Below are 21,887 nucleotides of genomic sequence, written 5' to 3' on the forward strand. Positions count from 1 at the left end.
TATAGATGAGAAATATAGCAAATAATAGCTCATAGTGAAATAGCACTTTATTGTTTACATATGATCCTGACAAGAAGCCTATGAGACAGGTAGTCCTAAGTATTATTAACCCTATTTTAAGGATGGGGAAACTGAGACTCAGAGGTTTTAAGAGATATACCCATGGTCATAGATAGTCTAGAATCGAAATCTAGGTCTCATGACTGAAAATAGTCCCATTCTCACTATACTATGACATGAAAAAGAGGAATAAAGAGTGCTATAAGATTAAATGCAGAGAAAGTAACCGAGTTACCAATTACCTTACTAGTGGTTTCCTGAGGCTCATCTCTTTGTTCAAGATGTCTTTCTTGTTGTTCCCTGAGTTCTCGTTCTAAGCGGCTAATTCGACCTTCATACTGTGATTTAAGGGCAGTCATACGCACGTCCAACTCATCTTTCTGTTGATCTAATGCACCATTTCTTTGTTTAAGCTCTTCATTTTCTTTAGTTAATTGATCTTTGACACCTGAACAAATAACACCACATGTTATAACTTTTGTACCAAAAGGGTAGAAATGAACAATATTAAAATGATTGGCAGAATTCAATTCCTTCAAGATTCAACTCAAGTCCCAACTACTGTAGGCATTGTGTACACTTCTGTCAAGTTACTTATTAAATTTAGGAATATCTTTTTTCTAAATGAATCTCATCTATCTATCTCTATAGTCAACAGTTTAATATTGACCTACATTTGTTTGAAATCAGTAGACAATTACATATTAGGATGCTAGTTTTCAATTCTAATATTTAAAATGCAAACATGCAAAGGAATTATGTCTTCAGATGGGAAATTCAGGTTAGTAGAATGAAGACTGTAATCTAGCTATATTTTTGTACGTAAATCTTAGGAAGTTGTGTGAGGCACACACAATCTAACTGACTTACCCAGGGTCACAAAGCTAGAATGTGACAGAGGCTAGATTGGAACTAAAGTATTTGTGAGACTAAGCCCAGCACTTGCTCTATCCACTGTCATGTTGCCTCTTTATACACAAGGATAAAAGTATCTAAGTAGTCAAAAAGACCTGAAACAATAAAAACTATGGAGACAAATACTACATTTCCATATTTATTACTAAGAAGTTTGGTGGTGCAGTGGATAAAGCAGTGGGCCTGGAGTCAAAAAGACCTGGGTTTGAATCTGGCTTCAGATACTTAACTTCATGATAATGAGCAAGTCATTTAAAGTCATCTGTCTGCCTTGGTTTCTTCATCTACAAAATGGGATAATAACAGCACCGACCCTACCAGGGTTGTTATGAGGATTAAATGAGATAATATTTGTAAAGCATTTTGTAAACCATAAAATGCTACCTATTACTATTAGACAAAAACTGCAATGCCATTCATAAGCCAAAAAACTTCAGTTTCCACTGAACCTCTCTCTCATGACCTACTGTATTTGAAAGGTATCTCTCACTATTCTTGTGGAGAAGATGGAGGAACGTGGGGTAGATAACACAATTAGATGAATTCATAATAGTGGAATGAGTACTGGCTCTGGGGTCAGAAAACCTAGGCTCAAATTCTATTCTTTTACCTCCTCTAACTTAGGTAAATCATTTTAACCTTGTAGGACCATATTTCCTCTTCTATAAAATGAGAGGATTGGCCTCGGTGACCGGAGGGCTCTTCCAGTTCTATTTTTTGCTATTAGCAGCCAGGATTTAAAGAACAGTTATTAATGGTTTAATGCCAACTTGACAAAAGGTCTCTAGGGGAGCATCCATTATGTACTTGGCCCTGTGCTTTTTAAGATTTTTATCAATGCCCTGGATAAATGTATAGAAGGCATGACCATGAAATCTGTAGATGGCACTAAGTTGGGAGGAATAGTTAATATACTGAATGATAAGAGTCATGACCTAAAAAGTTCAATGAGTCTAAAGCACTGGACAGAATCTAAAAACAGGCAATTCAAGAGGGATAAATGGGCAGCCTTACACTTTAGTTAAAAAAAAAAATCAACTTTATAAGTACAAAGGAAAAAAAAAAGGCAGGCCTGGTTAGACAGCAATTTTTCAGAACAAGTTCTGGATGTTTTAGTGAGCTGCTAACTCACTAAGGCACCAGAGTAACATAGCAGGCAAAAAAGCGAACTAGATCTTGCACTGTATTAAGAGGGTCATAACTTTCAAGCAGAAAGAAATTGTTAAGCTGAAGAGCACCCAAAGGATGGTAAACAACAGTGAAAGGCCTTGCATCCACGTCTTATAAAGATCAGTTGATGGAACTGGTGTCACTTAGCCTGCAGAAGATTTCAGGGGACACATAGCTATCCTCAAGCACTACCATGCAGAAGAGTTATGTTATAGTGGAAACTCCTTTCAAGTATGGGTTGCATTATACAGATTTTGAGAGCCCTTCTAACCCTCAAATTCTATCATCTATCCTTTACTATAAATACCTATAACTAACAATTACAAATCCACTTAGGATACGCTGCTAAGAAAGAAAATAATGCCCCATCCCCCCAATCCAACCAAAAACCAAGCAGTATTTTACGACTGAAAATGCAAGATTCTTTGGAAACAGGATTGAGAAAAACTCTTGAACAAGAGAAGTAGGTTCATGTCTCAGGATAACATCAAAGATACAACCAAGTTAATAACAGAGGGGAACAACCTCACAAACCCTGTATCAGTTTACTGATCAGGAGCATAAGTATTTATTAGTAATGAAATAACATAAACTGGTTAGGATGATAGGTAAGAAGAAATGTTATGCTGATCAAATTCTGTTACACTCCATTTTCCCTCCTCACCCACCTACCTCGATTTTGATATAACAGAAAAAAACAAAACAAAACAGAAGAGTTTACTGGAGATCATTAAAATAGAATTTGGCTCTCCCTAGGTTTGGTAGGTTACTGATTTTGATGGGATAAAAGGTATCCTTCACCTTAGGAGTTAAGGGAAAACAAGGAAATATGTCTTGATTCAGTTTATTACCTCACCTCGATATTAGTCCTAAGATTTGATCCTGGTAGGATAGAAAAGTATTGCCAGGCCCCCTAGTATTAGCTGTGGTACCTAGAAGCTGTATAGCAATATGGGATGATCAACGTCAAATGCATGGGAAAAGCACTTTGTAAATAGTGAGGTAAAGATACCATCCCCTGGCCAACATTACCTTCAAAAGTGATGAATCATGGAACTAATTTATCATTGAAAAATCTGCATTTCTATAAGTCCAAATCTTCAGGAATTAATACAACTTCTTATCATTAAAATGACATTCATTCAGCAAGTGCTATATGTAAAACACTGTCAATTCTGTATGTGCGACATTTTGATTAAGTTTTTATCAAGTGAGGAGTTAAAAATCACGTCATCTTCTATTTCCTCATCTCCAATCACCACTCCAAATACCTAACCTGCATACTGGCAAAATGTATATAGAGCTTTGTTGTAATGACGATAAGTTTCAAGCTTCAATAAATATAGGTATGTCTTTACCAGCTAAGTGCGCCAGCTTTGCTTTAGCTGCAACAAGAGCCTTTCTCGTTTTGTCTTCCTTCTCAGTCATATGTTGCCGCAGCTGCTCCTCCTGTGTAGTCCTGTCTTGAAGATCCTGATGAAGACGTGAGAGTTCAGACTGAAGCTGTGTTATCTGTTCCTGAAGACTTCTAGCTTCAGTCTCTTTTTCAGATACTGTCTAAAGAAAAAAAAAACAAAACCACAAACTTTAAATAAAAGTAGCTAGCTAGAGAAAAACAAGATGAGCTGTCAAACAGAATTACCAAATCTCAAAGAGAATTACAAATCTTATAATGAATACAAGCTGCAAATTACTTAAAATGAACATGTGTCAATGCACCAAGTAAATGAGTTTGGTATATATTTCTGTATGCATGTCTATGTATATAAAACAATGTAAGTAATTATACAAAAAAAGCCAATGTTTTTATGCAGTGGAGTACAGTGAGTGAAAGCAAACTGGACTGGGAGCCAGACACCCAATCCCAGACCAACCCCAGTTTTGTGCTCTGGCAAATAAATCATTTGCCCTCTTGAAGCTTCAGTTTCATTATCTGTAAAATGCAAGGCTGAACTAGACGCTCTTTAAGGGTTTCCTCTAAATCTAAAATTTAATGATTCTACAATACATCACTAACTTATGAAATAAGGGCATGAAAAATAACCAGGCTTATGATGGCACTATGAGGTAGATAAATTACTGTCACCACTGTACTCCACACACTGTTAGGAAGAGTTGGGACTGTAGCTCTAACCCACTGCACTCTTACACCTACCTTCTGAAGGTTCTCTATCTGATTCTCTAGAGATTTTGTTTTTATTTCAGCTTGGCTCAGAGTTTCTTTGAGCTCTTGCACTTCATGTACAGATACCTGCTGTTCCAATAGTTCTCCAGAAGACTGAGAAGTCTCCATTACCTAAGAATATGACATTGTTTATTATGTATCAACAATACATACACAGTACATCATAAGAGGATGCTTCCTGACCTTAGGGTTTAAAAACAAAGTCTCAGAACTCAGATACAAATGAGATAAAAAAGTGGTAACAGGCATTTCTGTAATACTTAGTTTATGTTCTTGTCTCTAAAGGTAGCAGATACTTATCTAGATTACGTTTCTTAACAGTTGTATATACATGACTATCCATAGAGATTGTTTGCACGTGTGTACTACAAACTTAAATTTGCAATGATTTACAAGGAAGCAAATTCAATGACAGGAAAACAATCAACAAATGCTTTCAAACTTCTGTTCTGAAACATTATTTATACTTCTGAATTAATTACAATTTTTTAGGTCACTATTCAAACAGAAAAACCACATCCATTTAAGTTTGTATTTTCATCTAAGAATCTGAAACTATCAGCTAATCCAAGTATTTCAATCAATAATACATAAAAAATTGTAGAGGATTAACTACATTAAACTGAGTAAGATCCAGCTTTATATTTTTTTTAATCAACCACCTGAAATTTTACCTTATCATGTTGTGCCTTAAGCTCTTCATATTGAGTCTTGTATCTTCTTCCAATTTTCTTGACTTGAGTAATAGTTTTGACTTTTTCTTGTATATCAGCTACTTTGACTTCTAAGTCCTTCTGCAGAGTTTCTTTTTCAGTTCTCATTTTATTTAATTCTTCCCTTAAGTTCTGGATTAAATTTTGGCTAGTGGTCAAAGATGCATTTGACCTAAATGGGGAAAAAAAAAAGCAAAATAAAACTCATACACCTCTTGTTGGGAGAAAGAATATAATAAAACCAGTGTTAAACAAGTTAATTTAAATTGTTCACATTTTTCTATGGCATGATTTTAGTGTAAGTTTAATAGTTAAAGTATAATAACATGGCCTTATTAAAACATAGTGTGTTTTATTTGATTAGTTCAAGGGATGTTATAATAAGTATGTAACAGCAGTAAGCACTAAGCATTGCATATTTTAGGACACAAGAAGAGGGTGAAATAATTTTCTTTTAAACTTAAAGGCATAGCATTGCTTAGCCCTATACTAAAAATGATGAGGAAAGCCACAACACAGTGGAGGTCCTATGTCTTTATTTTCTCCTTAGAAAGGTGTATTGTTAGCAAAGCACTCCCAGAGAATGGAGGCTAAGTGGCATAACTTATTCTGAAGTTTTTTTCAAATAACAGGTTAAACTTAGAACTTCTTTCCACTATACCTTGCAATTTCAGCTTTAAGTCTTCCAGTTTCTTCAGTCAACTGCTGAATGCGTTTAGTATTTACTTCCTTCTCTGAAAGGAGCTTTCGACATTCTTCCAAATCTGGCTCTTTTTGCTGGCTTGCAAGATGCTGAAAAAGAACAAACCACATAATCATGGTCTATTTTTTTACCAAACAAAAGTCACTTTATTAAATGCCTACTATGTGCTATAACCACTGTCCTAGGGGCTGCGCAAAAATCAAACCACCCCCGCCCCTAAGAAGCTTTCATTCTACTGGGAGAGACCTGATATACACATAAGTAGAGTCAAAATATATATAAGATAAATAAAAGATAACTTTGGCACAGGGAGTAGTACCTGGTGAGATCAGTTAAGGCCTCATGTCTGTTTTGAAGGAATTAATGGTCAGAAGAGGCAAAGGTGAGGATGGAAATGGGAGTCAGACTGTGAAAACAGGGGAGACTAAGATGGAATGTCATATGTGAGGTCAGTTTGGCTAGCCCATAAAGTTGGATGATGAGGAGTAATTCTAAAAAGCCTGAAAAGGCAAGGCAGGACTAGGTTTTGAAAAACTGTAAGTGACAGAAGAGTTTGTATTTGATTCTGGAAATAAAAAAGTGCTACCGATAGTGGTAGAGCTGTCTACACAATCAACTAACATTTATTGAGTGTCAACTAAGTGCCAGGCACTGCACTAAGCACTGAGGATACAAATAAAAAGCAAAAACCAGTTCGTGCCCTCAAGGATCTTACATTCTAATGGGAGAGAAAATATGTGCATAATTAGGTACAAACAAGATACATACAGACAGTATCAACGGAAGACAAAGAGTTAGGGAAAAAGGAGGTCCTCAAGGAAGAAAGGAACTTAAACAGAGAGAGAGGAGGAGGGAGGTAGGGATTTCAAGAAGAGATGAAGATTTCAGTAAAGGACCAGAGACGCAAAAGGACTGATTAATAACAGGGGATAACAGAATTTGTCTGAAATATAAAATAGTACCAGATATGGTACATAAAAGATAGGCTGGAGGATCTTTTATACTAATACAGAACAGTTTATACTTTAGTAATTGGTAATTGGTAATACTTAAAAGGTTTTGAAAGGGGATATCATCAGAGCAATCCATGTGAAAGATTACATAGAAAGTACTGTGAAGAATGCATTACAGATGGTAAAAGGAATAGTGGTTGAGATGTTATTACAATGGTTTTGGTAAGAAGTGATGAGAGCCTAAACTAGGCAGAAAAGGAAGAGGGAAGGATATAAGGTATTAGGAAAATGATTTGCCTGAGAGAAAGGGAAGAGTCTTTCAATGACTCCCAAAGCACTGAGCTTGGTAGGAGTCCGACCCTTATCACTTAGTGTCAGTGTAACCTTGGCCAAGTCAGGTAACTCTCTTAGGCCTGTTTCTAAATCAGTAAAATGAGGGAGTTGGATTAGATGATCTCTAAGATTATTAAATTCAGACAGCCAGCATTTTATGATAGTGAAAAAAAAGCACTGGAATTAGAAACAGAAGACTAGAGTTTGAGTTGCAGCTACTTCACTAGAGTTTGAGACCTTGCACAAAACCTAATTTCCTTTGTACCTCCATTGTCTGACCTACCTACCTCAGGGTGTGGGGATAAAAGGACGTAAAATATGAAAAACTATTCATCAAATATAAGGTATGAATACCATCCTATTCACTAATCTTAAAAAGAATTATCTCATGCATCATCAGTTCTTTATATCTACCAACTTGACCAGTCTACTAATCTGTCTAGTTAAGTGGGCAGGGATTGTGGTTTATTTACCCTGAACCTAAGTGCTAACTAAATACTTGTAGAATTAATGTATATCATGAATAGAGTAAAAACCAAAGATAACTTAGGTACTCGGTGACATTAATAACACTTGGCTTAAAAGCTGGAAGAAACAAGTGCAGGCTAAGTTTAAAGGACAGGACTTGCTGTCTGGCACAGACAAATCCACACCATCATGAGTAATGTTATACAAGGCTTTCACAGCAGAAATACTTTTCCTTATTGTTTCTCAAACTCCATTAAAGTAACTTTTGGGAGGGTGTGGGGGGGGGGGTGGAGAGTGTGGAGCAGGAGTGGAAATGGACCAGTGATTTCATTGATACAGCAAACTTCTTGTCTGGACACTTCTAATATCAATACAGTTCTGCAACTGCTTGGCAACTTAAGAGCCTCAGACAGTGGGGTCAAACTCAAATAGAACAGGATTCCTGCAGGCTGCATATTGACTTAGAAAACTACAAATTCATATGATCTCTGTTGTGCTGTACTTTTATTTATGCTGTTAAGCATTTCTCAATTGTACTTTAATCTATTTCCCTGCATTCAGTAGTCACTTGAACTTAGTGGCTCGAAGTCTGACACCTCTTTTCTTAGAGTTACCTGGAGCAGAGAAATGATTCAATCAGTCACACAGTTAGTGAGTATTAAAGGTGAGTCTTCCTGACTTTGAGACCATTCACTAGGCCATGTTACTTCACAAAAGTTAATTTTAACTCTCTAAATTATTTGTGAATGGGGAACTTGCTCACCTGGTTACGTGCTTTCCAGCGTTTGATATCTTCTTCTAGCAACTTCTTCTCTGCTTGCAACATACCATTTTTCTCACTCAGTTCAGCATTTGATTCTTGTAATGGTAAGATATCTAACTCCAATTTCCTGACCTGGAAAACAAAATATTTTACCAGTACTATTCTGGCTGATATAAATGAAAATAACATTTAGAAAACTTTTAAAATCACATGCTCCTCCCCCTGCTTCCTTCATGACTGAATTAGCAAGTTACAAACCTTTGCTTGCATCTGCTGTAGTTCTTGCTCCAGCCTTTCTTTTTCTTCCCTCAGCATCTTATTGGTTTCTATAACTACATTCATTGTTTCAGTTTTTTTCATCAGTTCTTCATGCTGAGCCATTGTTTTTGCAGTTACCTAAGAATAACAATCCAGAAGAAACACAAGATTATAAGCATCTTTTTGCTTGGGAGGAGAAGGTGGGAGAGGGAAGAGTTGGGGAGTGCATTGGTATGTATATCATTTATTTCTAATAAGACCCAAAATGTCTGAGAAAGTAGTGACATTTCTAACTGAATTAGTATTATAGTGGAAAGGAGTCAACTTTTTAAAGAGTCTTGTTATAATACATGATTTATATTTCTAATTATGTATACATCCAAATTTGTGACCAGGCTCAAGAATGGGAATCAATACAAAACAAATGTTAATGTTTCTTTTAGAGCTTAAAATGAAAGAATCTATGTGACTATGAACCAAAGAAATGCCAGTTCTAGTAAAAGATTTGGGGTGGTGGGGGTGTGGTAGAAGTTGCTAATTTTATTTGTTTTCAAAGTAATATAAAACAAAACTCCAAATCACTGAAGGCATATACCTGGACTTTCTCTCTCTCAGCATTAAGACTATCTTGCAGCTCCTGAAGCTCTCTTTCTAGGAGCTCTACCCGTTGTCTGTAACGCAAGCTTTCCACTTGGGCTACTTCAAACCTGGTTTCCGCAATTTCTTTTTCTCGCCGAATAAACCTGCAGCAAGAAAAACATTTAAGATATTTATGAAATGTCTGGCTTCATGGATCTTACCTAAAAGTAACATAGCCTAAACTTCTAGTGCTGACAATCTTGTGTTTCAATTCTTTAAGGACAAGTTAAAAACCAATACAGAATTTAATTACTGTACAGAAAGTGACCAAAAACGTTTTTTAAAATGGTGCCAAAACATTTTATTTTCTTCCTTTTGTATCAAAGACTCATAGATAAATCTAGAACTAGACCAATACATATGTGAAGCATGAACCCTCTACAACATATGTCCAATATTCAGGAGAATGGAATTTTGCTTTGCTCTGCAGGAGTATATGGACTGGGCCTATAATTTCACTGGTATGAAGAATTCCCTCTATCAGTGCAGGTTAGCACATTCTCTGTAACTCACAAAGAGCTGCTTTCAGTACTAGAAGGTGATGTGACTTGTTCAGAGTTACAGTCAGTATGTGTCAGAAGCAGGATTACAAACCGGGGCTTCTTGGTTTTGAGGCTAGGTCTTTATCCACTAGGCAATGGTCTCCTTTGAATGTGAATATTAAAAATGTTAGGCTGAGGATCCTTAAATTCCTAATTCAGGTCAGAACCTAAAAACAGAATTTAGTTGCCCAAAAACCAGACAAAAATGGGTGGTACCTGTTTTGCTACTTGTTCAGCTTCTAATTAATTTAAGAGAAATAAATCTTAGGTTAAGACTATATGAGACTAATTTGTTGCCTACAGTAAGCTAACCTGTAGATAGAATACACAGCATTACAAACACAGAATCAAAAATATCCTCTCTTTCCATTTCCTCTATTTTATTAAAAATGCATAGGAAAGAAAGAGCTAGGAAAATTTTAACCCCTGAAAAATGGATTTATTCCAAGGCACAGACGCAAATTTTCTTGAATGTATTTCATTTACCTGAGAATTTCTAAGATTTGTTCTTGAGACTTGCCTTCTTCATTTAGAGATACATTTAACGAACCCTGCACACCTTCCTTCATCGAGGTCACTACCTTGTCACTTAATTTTTCAATCTGATCATGAAGTAATCTATTTTGTTTCTCTAAATCTTCACAGCGAGAGACACACTTGATAGCTTCATCCTGTAAATAAAAAATGTGTTATTATAACTGTTTTTAGTTTTATTGACAATGACAATTTTTAGTTTTATTGACAAAACATATTTCCATATAGTCATTTAAAAAACTTAGCCTTAAAAAAATCATTCAACATTTTCACATCTACAAAGGAATATACCTTTAACATCCTCTCTCTTTCCTCCCAAGAAGCTTTACACTCCAACAATTGTGATTCTGCTTTTTGAGCTGTTTCTTCCAACTGCTGACGCACTAGTAAGTTTTTAGAAACTTGCTCTTTGGCAGCCTGCAAAGCTTCCACATCAGCAGCATGTAACATCAGTTCCCGTTCATACTTATTCTGAGCTTCTATTGCTATTTTAGCCTGTAATAAGTTACAAAAAATAAATTAATATCAATAAGGCTATCTTGAGTTCCTTATAAAGAAAACACGTTAATGAAAAGCTATTGAGTATTTTTATGGCTCCCTACTTTTAAAGTAATTGTTTTTAAAATTTTTAATTTTTCTGAATTCACAAGTGAATTTTACTAAACATTTAAAGAACAATTAATCCCAATACTATATAATCTTTTTTGGAAAAATAGACAGAGTCCTAACAAATTCCTTTTACAACACAAATATTATGGTACTGATATCTAAACCAGGAAAAAGCAAAAACAGAGAAAGAAAACTATAGACCAATTTCCCTAATGAATACTGATACAAAATTTTTAAATGAAATACTAGCAAGGAGATTACAGCAATATATCACAAGAATCATACATTATGAGCAGGTGAGATTTATTATCAGGAATGCAGGGATGGTTCAATAAGAGGAAAGTTACCAGTATAATTGACAATATCAATAACAAAACCAATAGAAATCATGTGATTTTCTCATGAGACTAACGAAAACAATGAGAGACAGAGTTTCTGGGAAATTAATAATCAATTTATAGGTTTTTATTTTTAAGTTTAGGCAATTGGGGTTAAGTGACTTGCCTAGCATCACACAGCTAGTAAATGTCAGATGTTTGGTCTGAGGCTGCATTTGAACTCAGGTCCTCCTGACTTCAGGGCTGGTGCTCTGTCCACTGCACCACCTAGCTGCCACCCCTTCAACACATTTTAGGGAGTTGTTTTCCTCAGCTAGCTTTTGTACATTCTTTTTCATCTGGCCAAATGTATTTTTCAAGGAGCTGTTTTCTGCAGTAGATTTTTGCATCTCTTTTTCCATTTGGCCAATTCTATTTTTTAAGCAGTTTTCCAAGCTGTTGCCTCTTTTCCCATTTTCTTCTATCTCTCTTATGTGATTTTTAAGCTCCTTTTTGAGCTCTTCCATGAATTCTTTCTGAACTTGAGACCACTTCTTATTTTTCTTTGAGGTTTTGCCCATAGGTATTATGACATTGTCGTCCTCTTCTGAGTTTGTGTCCTGGTCTTTCCTGTCACCATAATAACTTTGTATGGTCAGATTTTTTTTTTTTGCTCATCTCTTTTGGCCTTTTTCCTTTCTTTTAAATTTGATCTGTGCTCCCGAGGTGGAAGGAACATTGTCTCAGGCTTCTTGTGCCAGGTGTTACAGGCCATGGCTGTTTACCTGGTGCTGCACTGATGTTGCCTTGAGGCCCACTGGGGACCCTCTTGTCTGGTGGTGCATTAAGGGGGTGGCTGTAGGGGATTGCAGTATGTGTGTCTGGCAGCTTACTTAGTGTTGAGTTAAGAGGGGGGTAAGGGGGGAGGTCCTACTGCTGGTGTCTGGTGTGTACTAATGCTGGTGAGGTGTTTCTGCCTTTCCCTGGGGCTACAGTGAAGCACATGGCAGTCTGGCTGCTGGTGGTTGTCTGTTTGTCCAGGACTACGCTGAAACACATGGTGGTTTTTTGGAGTTGGTGTCTGCCTGTTCCCTTGGCTATGCTGAGGCACATGGTGGGGTCCTGGTATTGATGTTCGCCTGCTCCACCACACTGGGCTTAGGATCTCCTGCTGGTTTGCTGGGATGCTTCCTGTCCTGGACTGAGTACCCCTTTCACCTGAGTGCAACAAACCTTTCCTGGTGATCTTCCAGATTTCTTGGGCTAAAAGATTATTTCACCCCATCTTTTTGCTGCCTTTGCTGTTTCAGGTTTTGTTTTGGGGTGCTATTTTATGGTTTGGAGATGAATATGGGAGAGTTATGGCGATTTACTCCTTACTGTACCATTCTGGCTCCCAGAAGTCCAAATATACAATTTATCAATTAGGCTAGCTGTCAATCACTAAATTGATGGTCAGTGTTTTTTCTTGGTAACCAAAGATCTGAAGTAACTATTTTTAAAACCATACTTACCTGTTCCTGACAATCACGTCTGGCTTGCTGCTCATTACTTAAAGCTGTGCTTGCTCTCTGAAGAGCTTCTTGAACTTCATTTTGAACATTTGAGAGAGTCTTCTTTAATTCAGACAGCTACAGTAGGAAAGCAAAAAACCCAAATTAGTTGTATACTTGCTTTAAAATCACAAAAATAAAATTTAGAAAACTTCTGTAGTATAAAGCAGTAGTTTCAATCTCAAAAAAGAAATGGGGCCAGTAAACTCTACTAAGGATTCCTGCAAGGTTGCATACTGACTTAGAAAAACATCATATTAACATCATCTACGTTCTAATGTATTTTTATTCATTTTGTTAACTTATTTCCCAATTACATTTTCTGATTTGGTTCCAGTGTTGCTGACAGATAATGCTCATTTTTGACACCTCTGGTGTAAAGGTAAGACAAGAACACATTTATAATAGTTGGTAATTTGTAATAATCTCTCCTATAGCTACCCGTAAGCAATTAATAAGTCTTGATAATTATAAACAGGGGTTAAAAACAAAGGGCCAGGAGGGCAGTTTTTAAGTGCAAGCACGAAAGCTTGAAAAAGGAAAAGTGGAATAAAGCAGTAAATCAAATGTGGGTTATCTTGAAAGTTAGTAAGAAGAGAAGCACAGATGAGAGAAGATACAACTTCTCACAAAGGAAACAGGCTGGTGGTCAAATCTACCTGCTGCTCCATACTCTCAAGGGCTCTGCGCTTTTCATCTTGAAGTTCTTGTTTTTCCTTCTCTGCTTCCATTAGTTTTTTTTCCAGTTGTGCCTGATACTCAGCTGAGTCTTTTAAACGAGCTTCAACATTCTTATGTACCTCTTCTGTCACCTTGCCATTAGACAACAGAAATTAAAAATTCAAAAATAAGTTGTACAATTAACTTTAGGTCATACCAGGCTTGAAACCCTGAGACAAAATCAACATTACTATTGTGAAGGTGAAGGGTGTGACAGTCTACTTGCCTTATGGTTCCAAAAAAAATTCTTGTGATCTTTAGTCCTAAAACTGATAATACACAAAGTCCCTTCCCTGACGACTACTGCCCCAGGTACCCCAAAATATCAGCCCCAGCTCTCCCTATGTCCACATCGCACTCAACCCTATTTGTCCCATTATGTCCACCTCTCTATCTTGTTAAACGGACCTGTGCCCTCACTCTTCAATTTACTTTGTATCTATTTTCTTTTTAATTTTTCATGTAGTTGTTTTGCCCCAATATAATGTAAGTTCCTAGAAGGCAAGAATAGCTATAGTTGTTTTTTTTTTTTTTGGTCTGGCTCACAGTAAGTGTTTAATAAATACCTGAATTAAATTGAGCATCCACTTATAGAATGTACTGAGGAGTAATGTACAGTTTTTACAGAGATACCTGGACACAGAGATTAAGTGACTCATATGAGTCCAGGGTCATAGTTAGTATGTGTCAGAGATGGACCTGAAAAACAAGTATTGAAATGATAAAGTATAATCTGTCTAACCTGTGACTAAACTGGGGATATTTTTATATGCTGATTTGACAATGACTTCTAAAATGGTTAATAGGAAGGAATATTAACTGAAAAGGCTCAATACTGAGAAGTAACTCAGGACTGAATGAAAAATCAAAGTCAATTAAAAATTTACTAATAAAAGTACCATTGAAATGAATCATTGCTACTAAATACATTAAGTACATATGCCAAGTTGTCAACAGATTTTAGACTGTCATTGTGCTTCACATTATATTACTTACTTGTTTTTCCTTGTTGAGGGATTCTTCTAAGCTAAGAACCATAGCTCGATACTGTTCCACATTACTAGAAGTTGTCTTGAGTCTTTCCTTCAGGTCATTAATCTGCTCTTCAGCTTGCCTTAGTTGACTTACAAGATCATCTATGTCTTCTTTAGTACTAGGCTGACCTAAAACAATGGTATTTGAATTTAATATACAAACAAAAAATAAGCACTATGTTCCTTACAGATATTTCAGGACACAATTCAATTCAAGATGTTTTAAATGCCAAGTATGTGATCACAGTTGTTTGGCAGAGAAACCTATAGAGAAACAACACCCAACTGGAAGAAGCTTATACTCTACTGTGATGGCTTACCCTCCATGTGATGGCTCAATCTATTGCCATGTTTGGGATTCCTTTTACCTTTAAAAAGTTCAAAATATTACCCGAAGCTCTTTAACTATCCCCTCCCCAAATGCTTTGTTTCTAAACCCACTGTAATTATATGTAATATAGTTTTTATAAATATTTGTCTTTGGATCTTATTCTCCTCCCTTCCCCTACAATCTGATCGTAAGCTTCATGAGGGGATGTCTGAAATACTTCCTCTAGCAGCATGAAAAAGATTGGTATACAAGAAGTACCTAATAGTAAATGTTGAACAAATTAATGTTTAAAGAGACAGAAGTCCAAGTATTATAACTTCTGCTAAAAAGCCCTTGCCCAGAAGGAACTTCTTAACTCTCTGAGTCTATCACTTGAGTCACTAACCTTCCACTTTAAAATCTCAAGTTACACTATTTAGTGTTAAGAGACTTTAAGGATAATTCAAATCAATCCCCTCATTTTGCTGATGTGGAAAACTAAAGTCTAGGGAGTCATTCTGGCCAGAAGCATTGTTCCCTTTCTAAAATGGATGCTACCTCAATGACTGTCTGTACATGTCCATATTGATTTATACATGTCCATTTTCTAAAGAGGAAAAAAAAAAAATCTGGAAACCAGTATTTAAAGATAATTATTTGCTTTGTAAACTTCTTTCAGGAAGTAAAACCTCTGGGAAAATTCTTTTACCTGGGACCTTCTCATTAATAATACAGGGTATTCCAAAAGGCTTAAATGCAGTTTTAGGCCTTAATACATACCTTAAAACTATACTAAGATTCTTGGGATATCTTACAGAGAAGAATACTATTCTATAGGAAAAATAATCAATTTAATTACCTATAATGCTTTTTAATTTGACTCTGTCATTCTTATCTGTAACTGTCCTTAGAAAAGAGTTTGCTATCAGAGGGTTTGAGCTTGAGTTCCATTTCTGCTACTTATTACCTGTAGTGTGACCTTGAACAAATCACTTCATTCTAGGTTTTAGTTTCCTTAAATGTAAAATGAAGCTGCTGTACTGGAGAGGACTTCTGACATTCTGTTGAATAGTTTCAACAGTTGGAAAACAAATGGAGCATATTATGATTACCTGTTCAGGATACCTTACACATCCATATTCAACTTCCTAAGGAGGATCAAATGGGTCACGAGTAAACACTACCACTGAGTCCCAATTTTATGCTAGGATAAAAAGTATTCACAACGATTAAAACTTCCAATCTAATGCTCCATAAATTCTACTAAGTGCCTCCTCTCTTATCTAAAACTGACTGGTTCATAATATAGTTTTTGCAAGATATATATATATCTGTATATATACACACATATCTATCTATCTAAGATAGATCATAAGCTTAAAATAGCTTACCTTTTCCAGGAGCTCTCTGTGCTGACTGAGAAGCAAGCTGGGCTTCAATATTATTGAGTTGCTGTTTCAATGTAGTAGTTTCCTTTTGAGCATTCTTTAATAGTTCTTTTGTATTAAGGTGACGGTTTATTTCAGTCTCTAGCTGTCTCTTTGTGTCTAAAAGATGAACCTGAAAAAGATGATAAATATATCACTTATACCAAATTTTAAGAATGTTTTTAGTTTAAACCAGAGATTTAAATCAAAGTTTCCTTTCTTATGGTCACTTAAATGGCTGACAGAAAACACTTAAAAGTAAACATTTATTAAGCATCTATAGCACTGTGCTAGATGATGGTTGTATAAAGGTGAAACAACCTAATATAAGGAAATGTAATACAAGTATACAGATAATGACCAAACAAATTACAATAGTTGCAAAAAGGGAGACCCATACAAAATGTTATGAAATATTTGAGTGACTAATGGTATTTTGGGGGAATAAGTAAAGGCTTCTTACAGACTAATAACTCATTTGGTCCTTGAAGACAAGGGTTTCAACAGGCAGAGGATGAGGGGGGAGATCATTCTGGGGCATGGGAAATCACATTTATAAAGGCACTGGGGAAAGATGGAAGGAGGAGCTTTGGCAATGATAAGCTCAAACATAAAGGTAGGAAATAATACTCGCTAAGTTAGACCAAGTAATTTGCAGCCAGAGGCCTATAAAGGCTAATAAGTGTCTTGCCTAAGTTCACACAAGCAAGATTCAACCAAAACAATTATCTATTCAAATAGACTCACATCTTGATTTCTTGTAAGTGTGTGTCTTTGTTCTACTTCACTTTCTAATTTCTTCTTCAGTTGAGATATCTCACGTTCAAGCTTTTCTATCTGGTTATTAAGTCTCTGCTTAGTTTCTGTTTCAGATCTCTCCAGTATTCCCTTAAGAAAAAGAAATGTCATAGGGTTTTTAAAAAATTAATAAAAACGAATTTACTCAGCACCTATAAAAAATGTATGGCAATGGTAAGTGAAAGACAATAATGAAAACAGTTCCTGAGTTCAAAGAACTTATATTCTATTGACAGAAACAATATATACACATACAAAATATAGGAAAAAATAAATTGGGGATTTGGGGGTGGGGGGAAGAGAGAGCAGCTGGAGAGAAGTCAGTACATAGTACCTGAGCTGAGGCCTGAAGAAAGCAAGGGGTTCTAAGGGAGGGAGGGCAACAGTGAGGAGAAAGTGAATCAAAAATATCTATCAAGATAAGCATCATAAGCTCTTTAATCTACCACAAAGAAAAAGCCTGCTAACAGAAATATTTTTAAAAATACTGCATACATCTACTTGAACATGATTAATTACCAGCCTACCCATACTAAGAAATTATTTTCAGACTTTTCTCAAAGTGAAGCACTATGTATGTAACTACAGAGGAGAACGTCAATAAAAACTCTTCCAGATTTCAAAATTCTGTCAAGAACAAAAAGATTTATATATGTTCAGGAGACTGAACAAGCAGTTTTACACATTTCTTTCATAAATTAGAGATAAACTTCTGAGAAGGGCAGTAAGATTCCTTTTAAAGGGTGAGTCAGAAAAAAATAACATTTTAAGGTCTCAAATTCTATGTTTACTAAATTTATGAACACACACACACACACACACACACACACACACACACACACACACAAATGTAACTCATAAGAATGAAAACAATGATATTTTCCAAATAGCCCTCTAGAATTAGGGTTCTAAACTTTTTTGTGACATGAATCCTTTCACAATCTGGTGAAGCTCACAGACATCTAAGAATGTTTTTACACGCATAAAATAAAATGCATAAGATTTTAAACCAGTTCTATTTAAACAGTTCAGATCAAATTAAAAAAAAGTTCACATATCTAAAAATCCCTAGTAGAATTCATGTATATTTACAACATATAGAAATTGATATTTCTTTTATGAAGACATTATACCCCCCCACACAATTTAGCAGAATACCTGAATTGTTTGCAGATTAGTTAGTAGTAAGTTTTGTCCTCTTTGTTCAGCTAATAAAGATTCTTTCTGCTGAGTGAGGCGAACTTCTGACAATTTCAACATTTCCTTTTCCTTTTTCAGATTTTCTGCTCTCACCTTAAAAGATAAAAAAAAACAATAAAAGGTCTTGTGGGAAAAAATTGAAAATACAATTTTCTAAATATGATATCTAAATGTAAAATCACAAAAATTATAAAATATTTATAAATACTTCATTGCCAAATTTAATGCAAAACTTACACAACATTTAACGTTTCTGCAAAGGACATATATGGCTCTTAAGATTAATCAAATACATATTCAATTCAATAAGCATTTACAGAATGCCTATTATATACTAAACAGAAACCCTAGAAAATGTTAAGGTATCAAGAAAAGCAGAGTCATTCAATCAAAATAAACAACTGATGGGGGGGGCACCAAGTTCTTCCAATGGGGTCCGTGGGGGATGCTATTACCAACTCTCTCCCTCACCCTATTCCACCAGGCTGTGTATATATGGAAAGAGACAAGGCCACCAGGGTCTCTTTATAACTTTACTTAACCCCATTCCTCCAAAATGCCCAGGATTCTTAAAAGTGTGGATGGGGAGTAGAGCTGGTGGAGAGGAGACCTGCTTACGCCTCCTCATCCGCCCAGACTCTATCATGCTGTTTATACCACTGAGATAAACTATGGGTCATCAACTACAATCTTTCTGATGAGAAGACGACCTCAGGACTTACTTTGGCCCTGCCAATATATCTCCTATGGACATTGCCTTTCATCTGCTGATTCACTCTATAGAACTCTGGGCTTTATCTCCATCTCTCTTCTGAACCCTGAAAATTTCCAAGACTCTCCATCAGCTCTGCAGCTGAATTCTTACAAAAATTGTCTGGGAGATAAGAGTGTGACTTTCTTGAGAGCAGGAACAGTGTTTATTAGCACTTACCACAGTGATTAATAAATGCTTTCTCCATCCACCCATGGGATGAATACCAAGAGCCCAGGAGAAGCTTAGAGGTTTTAAAATCACAAAACTTACTTATTCCCCTACAACAGGGAGCACAAGCCACAAAAACACTATAAAGATAAACCTATACTGCTCTAGGATGGTTCTTTTCCCTTTTCCTGAGTCTGAGAGATGACACTTCCTATTCCCAGAAATGAAGTAGGGTTTCTGTGACTCTAGGATGGGAAATGTTAATAGCTTCCCAGCTTTCTCAAAAACTTATTTTTTATCAATAGAATGAAAACCTCTTGAGGGAAGGGATCATTCAGTTTTAGTTTTTATCACTTCCACTCCTCACTCTCTCACCCCTACCACAGCCTAACTGTTGCCAAGGGTTGTTGATTTCACCTTTCCAACGTCTCTTGGATATGCCCCCTTTTCTCCTTTGACACTGCCTTCTCTTTGGTATGGGCCTTTATCACCTCACCCCTGGACTCCTGTAATAGCTGCTGGTGGGTCTGTCTGCCTCAAGTCTCTCCCTACTCCAATCCATCCTTCATTCAGTCACTGAAGTGACTTTCCTAAAGCACAGGTTTGATCACTTCCTCCCTCACCCCCAAATACCAGTAGCTTCCTACTGCCTCTAGGATCAAACACAAAACGCTGTTTGCCTTTCAAAGCCCTTCATAATCCCTCCCCCAACACATTTCCAGTCTTCTTACTCCCATTCCCTAACAAATACTCTTCAATCCAGTCACACTGGCCTCCTGGCTGTTCCACAAACAAGTCATTCAAATTTTCAGGTCCAGGAAATCTTGCTGGCTGTTCCCCACACCTGGATCATTCTCTTTGCTGACAACTGACCATGCTGGCTTCCTTTAAGTCCCAACTAAAATCCTATCTTTTATTAGAAGACTTCTCTAACACCTCTTAATTCCAGTGCTTTTGCTCTTTTAATTCTTAGTTATCCTGTATATAGCTTGCTTTGTATGTATTTGCATGTTACCACTTGTATCCCCAGAGATTAGTATGGTGTCTGGCACATGGTAAGTGATTAATCAAAGTTTATTATTTGATTGATATACTCCCCCTACACCCAGTCCTTGTACAATGTCTCCTTTCACACTGTAGGCTGTTAAGTTGAACCAGAAAAAGTACTACAAAAATACATCCTAAAGTTAAAGAAATGGCTTTTTTAAATGATCTGAAAAAGTAAAGATCTATAAAAGTCAGACTGACATACTACTATTCCCCTACTTTATGTCTGAACAATCAAAAATTACATAACAGTTTATTTTCTTAATGACTTGCTACTGATAACTAATTGGACTAGTTCTTAAATTTTCTCTTACTGGAACACTACTAAATGTCAATTTCCAACTTAACTAGCAGCACAGCATACTGGACAAAGAGCCATCCTTAGGGCCAGGAAGCCCTAGATTCAAGTCCCACCTTTGACATGTGCTAGCTATACGACTCTTGGTAATTCACTCAATCCCTCAGTACATCAGGTAACTCTCTAAGCCTCTAAATTTTGGAGAAAGTTCATTGGAAGATCACCTGAGAGTTTGCTTATACCAGGAATTGTCCAATATTTTGGTCTCAGGACTCCTTTAAAAATTACTGAAAACCTCTTTTCCCCAAAGAGCTTTTGTTCATGTGGGCTATGACTATCGTTAATAGTACTAGAAATTAAGATATCTTCTTATTAGGAAAATGGTTTTGACTTCGAGGATCACACTTTGAGAACAACTGTCCTCTACTTATGAAAACACAAGCTTAATCCCAGTCTCTACCTCTACCTTCTATATCAAATGATCTAGAAAGTCTGCATGGTAAAGATTACTTGTTATTGGGGCAGCTAGGTGGCGCAGCGGATAGAGCTCTAGCCTTGGACTCAGGAGGACCTGAGTTCAAATCCAGTCTAAGACACTTGACACTTACTAGCTGTGAGACCCTGGGCAAGTCATTTTAACCCCTATTGCCTCACCAAAAAAGTGGAGTGGGGTGGGGAAAAGATTACTTGTTATCCATAAGCCAGTTGGAAGATCCAAAATATCTAAGTTATGTTTAAAAAATAAAAAAATTAAGAAAAAAAAAAGAAATTTGTCTTCAAATAAAAAAAGCAAGAGCACTTCCAGGTAAAATCTACAAAAGGAAAATTAATCTCACTTCTGCAACTGCCAACTTCTCATTTGCTCCTCTCAAATCTTGAGTCATCGTGTTGATGATCTGTTCCTGTTTTTGAGTTGTTGCTGTGAGTTTTTGGTTTCTCTCATGCAAGGATGTAATTTCTCGACGGTATCCCTCAACATTATCTTGTAGCATTTCATAGCTTGTATTATAAAAAATAAAAATACATTATCAGTGGAGTATTAATAAACTCTACAATCAAGCATAACAACTTCTTAAAACATCAACTTTTATCTAAACGGACTGCAGAAATATATACCTAATTCAAAGCTAGGATCACTTTTCTTCCAAATTTGGCTTGAATAAAACCTGAATGTAACCTATAGTTATTATAATTTTGCAATCTATGACTATATATTTTGTCCTTTTCAAAGAGATCTGATTTTGGCTTATACTTTATACTCCAACCAGAATAACAACATAGCAGATGTTCTATGTTAAGTAATCAAACTAGAATATATATATATATATACTCAATAAATTTCCTATGAAATGTAAAAATAACACTTCACTGTGCCAATTAAACTACTCACTATCATATCAAATCCTTAATATTGGT

At 36.1% G+C, this 21,887-nt stretch overlaps 1 protein-coding gene across 2 annotated transcripts in view; it reads right to left on the bottom strand.

Moving 5' to 3' along the window:
• Positions 1-21,887, bottom strand: part of TPR (translocated promoter region, nuclear basket protein) — a 67,322-nt gene that overhangs the window by 24,003 nt on the left and 21,432 nt on the right. For both annotated transcript variants that reach the window (XM_027868314.1, XM_027868313.1), the window contains exons 18-34: positions 21,308-21,470; positions 18,163-18,297; positions 16,954-17,094; positions 16,171-16,339; positions 14,432-14,598; positions 13,375-13,527; positions 12,677-12,793; positions 10,528-10,731; positions 10,189-10,373; positions 9,117-9,264; positions 8,522-8,659; positions 8,264-8,395; positions 5,705-5,835; positions 5,005-5,215; positions 4,301-4,441; positions 3,504-3,702; positions 303-508 (exon numbers count right to left, since the gene is read on the bottom strand). In XM_027868314.1, coding sequence (XP_027724115.1) covers positions 303-508; positions 3,504-3,702; positions 4,301-4,441; positions 5,005-5,215; positions 5,705-5,835; positions 8,264-8,395; positions 8,522-8,659; positions 9,117-9,264; positions 10,189-10,373; positions 10,528-10,731; positions 12,677-12,793; positions 13,375-13,527; positions 14,432-14,598; positions 16,171-16,339; positions 16,954-17,094; positions 18,163-18,297; positions 21,308-21,470 — 2,740 coding nt within the window. The remainder of the gene's footprint in view (positions 1-302; positions 509-3,503; positions 3,703-4,300; positions 4,442-5,004; positions 5,216-5,704; positions 5,836-8,263; positions 8,396-8,521; positions 8,660-9,116; positions 9,265-10,188; positions 10,374-10,527; positions 10,732-12,676; positions 12,794-13,374; positions 13,528-14,431; positions 14,599-16,170; positions 16,340-16,953; positions 17,095-18,162; positions 18,298-21,307; positions 21,471-21,887) is intronic.

The sequence above is a fragment of the Vombatus ursinus genome, unplaced genomic scaffold (assembly GCF_900497805.2).
Source record: "Vombatus ursinus unplaced genomic scaffold, bare-nosed wombat genome assembly UNPS02014789.1, whole genome shotgun sequence".
NCBI classification, from domain to species: domain Eukaryota; kingdom Metazoa; phylum Chordata; class Mammalia; order Diprotodontia; family Vombatidae; genus Vombatus; species Vombatus ursinus.